This window comes from Vollenhovia emeryi, unplaced genomic scaffold, assembly GCF_000949405.1.
Source record: "Vollenhovia emeryi isolate VEMERY1.0 unplaced genomic scaffold, V.emery_V1.0 DF939196.1, whole genome shotgun sequence".
Classification (NCBI taxonomy): domain Eukaryota; kingdom Metazoa; phylum Arthropoda; class Insecta; order Hymenoptera; family Formicidae; genus Vollenhovia; species Vollenhovia emeryi.
The window spans coordinates 991,655-995,164 of NW_011967170.1; the positions used below are offsets into that span (position 1 = coordinate 991,655).

Below are 3,510 nucleotides of genomic sequence, written 5' to 3' on the forward strand. Positions count from 1 at the left end.
CACGCGGTGCAGTCGGACGTGTTCCGATTTTCTCAAGTGAATACCTGAAATTAATTTGCAAATTTTCAAGGAGCCCCAAACATGTGTAAAGACAGAAAGCAATTCTTTGTTCTCGCAAAACTCTTCTGGAGGGTGTAATTAATAAACTCGATAAAAAAAATTAAAACGGTTACGGAGGACAAACAATAATGGTTAGAGAAAAGTGGTGTCGCGTTGGCGCGGTGAGTTAAAGTGGCCACTGTGGAATTTGTGGCAATTTGCTAGTCTGCATTTCTGAAATTCCCAAGTAGCATCAGAAAGACGGAAAAAGGACGACGATAACCGGAGGAAGGTGGTTAATTTCGCGACTATAAAGTAGAAGCAGGTGGCAGGTGGTGTTTATTTCGCGATTTGCGCGGACAATGTTGCAGACAAGGAAACGGCCAAGCCCGGGGAGATGAAGGAATTGCTCAAGTACGACACTCACGGTTCCATTACCATCATGCCCACGGCGGACGATAATGGGATGGATTACACCTGCGAGGCCAGCCATCCGGCGATACCCATAGACAGGCCTATGCGGGCCACCATTACCCTCTCCGTTTTCTGTAAGTACTGCAGCAACGTGTGTGCGTAAAAACACGCGCTCGCGTGATCGTTTACGTCGCACGCGTGTCGGCGCACGCCGACGTATCGTCGTGAAAAAGAGCGCGGCGAGCTTTATACAAAATTGGAGCGTTCGTGGCGTTGCCGAAATTACCGAAAACGAGTCGGCGTTAATTTCAAGTCCGTCTCGGCGCTCCTCAATTTTACAGCGCTTTATTTATGCAGCAAGCCGGGTTCTCACTTGTACGTGCGCGAACAGAGAGAGTTGTACGAATATTGTAAGATAGAAGATAACAGGAGTCAACTGGACAGTATACGTGTGCGGCGCGATACGTATCGCGATAATGGCAAAATTATTCAATGGCTCTCGCCAATTATTACTGCGATTCGCGTAACGCGTCGTTGAATTTATTATGTAATGTAATTCTCGGGTCGAATTGCAATTCGCCTAACATACAGAATTAGAACGCGATGCGGATTCGCGTTAAGAGCTTCCTTCCCGAATCTCGGCACGCACGCGTGTCGTCGCTCTGACAATGAGTCATTCGAGCCGAGACCGACTTTCGATCCCAATTAACCGGATTACGTTTTCACGCAAGTTTCGTTGTCGTACACTGAAGAAAAAATCGCCACCGTAGCTAATCGTGATTGGCTAGAAATATTTGGCTGCGTAAATTTCTAAACCACAGCAAACAGTTTGCTGTCGCACCTGATACAATAGGTATTTTTTCCGCGTTTAACGGCGCAGCACTGACAGTGTCCCTGCGTTTGCCCCGCAGATCCACCTGGCCCGCCGTACATAGAGGGCTACACCGAGGGCGAGACCGTGCAGCGCGGCCAGAACGTCGAGCTCGCTTGTCGGTCGCGCGGCGGAAATCCGCAGGCGGAAATTGTCTGGTACAGGAACGACGTGAGGGTCACGGCGGCGCATCGCAGGGGCCCGGGCGTCAGCGAGAACGTGTACTCGTTCATCGCCCGCGCTGAGGACGACAAGGCCCGCTACAGATGCGAGGTCTCCAACATCATGAGCGTGCAGCCTATGAAGGTGCACGTCGACCTCACCGTGCTTTGTAAGTGTGCGATAATTACGCGTGATTAGGTGGCGGTGCAAAACGTTGCAAATTGCATTTCGAGAAACCTCCGTCCCTTCGTCGTCCCTCTTCCTCGCGTCCGTATAATCGCGCGCTATTATCGTCTTTTATATTAATCGGGATCGAATAATGGACGTTAATTTTTAATGCATTTAGCAACGCGCACGTTTTAATCCCGCCCACGTGTAATTGTATATTATGATCCTTTTTATATTAATACGAGTCGAGTCGCGCGAAATACCTCAATTTAATTTACCCGCTCGCGGCCGTGCTCGATAATTTCGAGGCTTTACTTTGTTTACCGCGCCGAATTAATAATTTTAAAGAGAACTGATCAATTTATTCGATATAAGCTTAAATAGATGCGAAAGTGGAATATGAAAGGGGATGGAAAAATGCGAAACTTTTATTGCGCTCTTAAGACGTCAGTTCTTTTTTTCCCTCCGTCCCTGAATCTTGCAGAACGCGTATTTCTCGCGAGTGATACTTGAGACGTATTTAAGGTGTTGGAATATTAACGTTGCCTGGTGCCTGTCTGTGGCATTCACCATTACTTTACCGCAAGGCGTAGTATTGCACAACGTAAGGTTGCACGGCGTATGGACGATCTCTTGCCGACGGAACAGCCGCATAAATAATTCCGCTTCTCTATTTTCGCCGAGGCTACGCTCGCGTACCCAAATTGAAATTTCGCTAACTTTATGCCGGCGTGATATATGTGGATAAAGCTAGAAAATACCGCGGGGCTGGCTTATCGTATACTTACGATTAAGGGTAAACGGTTGTCGACCGTACTGTTGCAGTTATTGACAGCCTGTCGGTGAACTTTATTTCACATTTTTACGGCCGACGTCAGAAATGGAAAATTGACGACGGCGAGCGACATCGGTTTCTCGAAGCTCGGTGGCTTTCGATTCTCCCGGAAATTTGCTTAACGGAACATCGAGAGCTTGCAAATGTAAAAATTCAATAATTCCCGCGCGGTGCCTTTTTCTTTATCTTCTTTTCAAATGCCCTCTCGTGCCGTACACATTTTTACCCGCTAAACATTCGTTATTCATTCCGGATCTGCCGCGGTTCTAAATATCTAAATCAATCAAGTGTGTAACACGTCTACCTATCCAGTCTTTATCCGCTATCTCCACCGTGGACTTTTACGAACCGCCATTCGGGCCAACTAATTGGAGGCTTTTTCACACTTATTTTTACGATCCCACCAGTCGCGCCCGCCGGAGTAACCATCACCGGCCCGACCGAGGCGAAGGCGGAAGACCAGGTGCTCATTACTTGCACGACGGAGAACTCGAATCCGCCCGCGGACATAAAGTGGACGGTGGACGGGCATAATTTCGAGAGCAACGCCTCGAAGACGGAGCTGGCGCCGAACGGTGGCTGGATCACCAGCTCGAACGTGACGTTCAGCATTAATCGCAAGAGCCGCAGCATCGTCGTCATCTGCCACGCTTCGAACGCCAAGCTCACGGAGAACGTGGTCGGCACGCACACCATCAACGTGATATGTGAGCACCCCTTCCCTCTCTCTCTTCGCTGTTGTACAATTTCGCTAAGCTCAGACTGATGACAGAGAACGATCCGCAAACGCTCAAGTCTCAGGCCCGGTCTACAACGAGTTGTCAGTCGTCAGTCAGAACTATATGTCGATCCTTTTTCTTCCACCCAGAAAGGAAAAGGATCAACATACAGTTCCGACTTCTGACTAACGACTAACAATTCATTGTAGACCAGGCCTTAGTCGTAGACGTAAGGCAAGGCGGAGAGAAACGTCTACGACTAAGAGCCTGTGTCCACGATGCTAGAACTTGGTCCAAGTTCC

At 48.7% G+C, this 3,510-nt stretch overlaps 1 protein-coding gene across 1 annotated transcript in view; it reads left to right on the forward strand.

Annotated features, from left to right (window-relative positions):
- Positions 1-400: 400 nt before the first annotated feature.
- Positions 401-3,510, forward strand: part of LOC105562084 (nephrin-like) — a 7,594-nt gene continuing 4,484 nt past the window's right edge. The window contains exons 1-3 of the mRNA XM_012012614.1: positions 401-587; positions 1,365-1,655; positions 2,897-3,196. Of these exons, the coding sequence (XP_011868004.1) occupies positions 437-587; positions 1,365-1,655; positions 2,897-3,196 (742 nt within the window). The 5' untranslated portion in view covers positions 401-436. The remainder of the gene's footprint in view (positions 588-1,364; positions 1,656-2,896; positions 3,197-3,510) is intronic.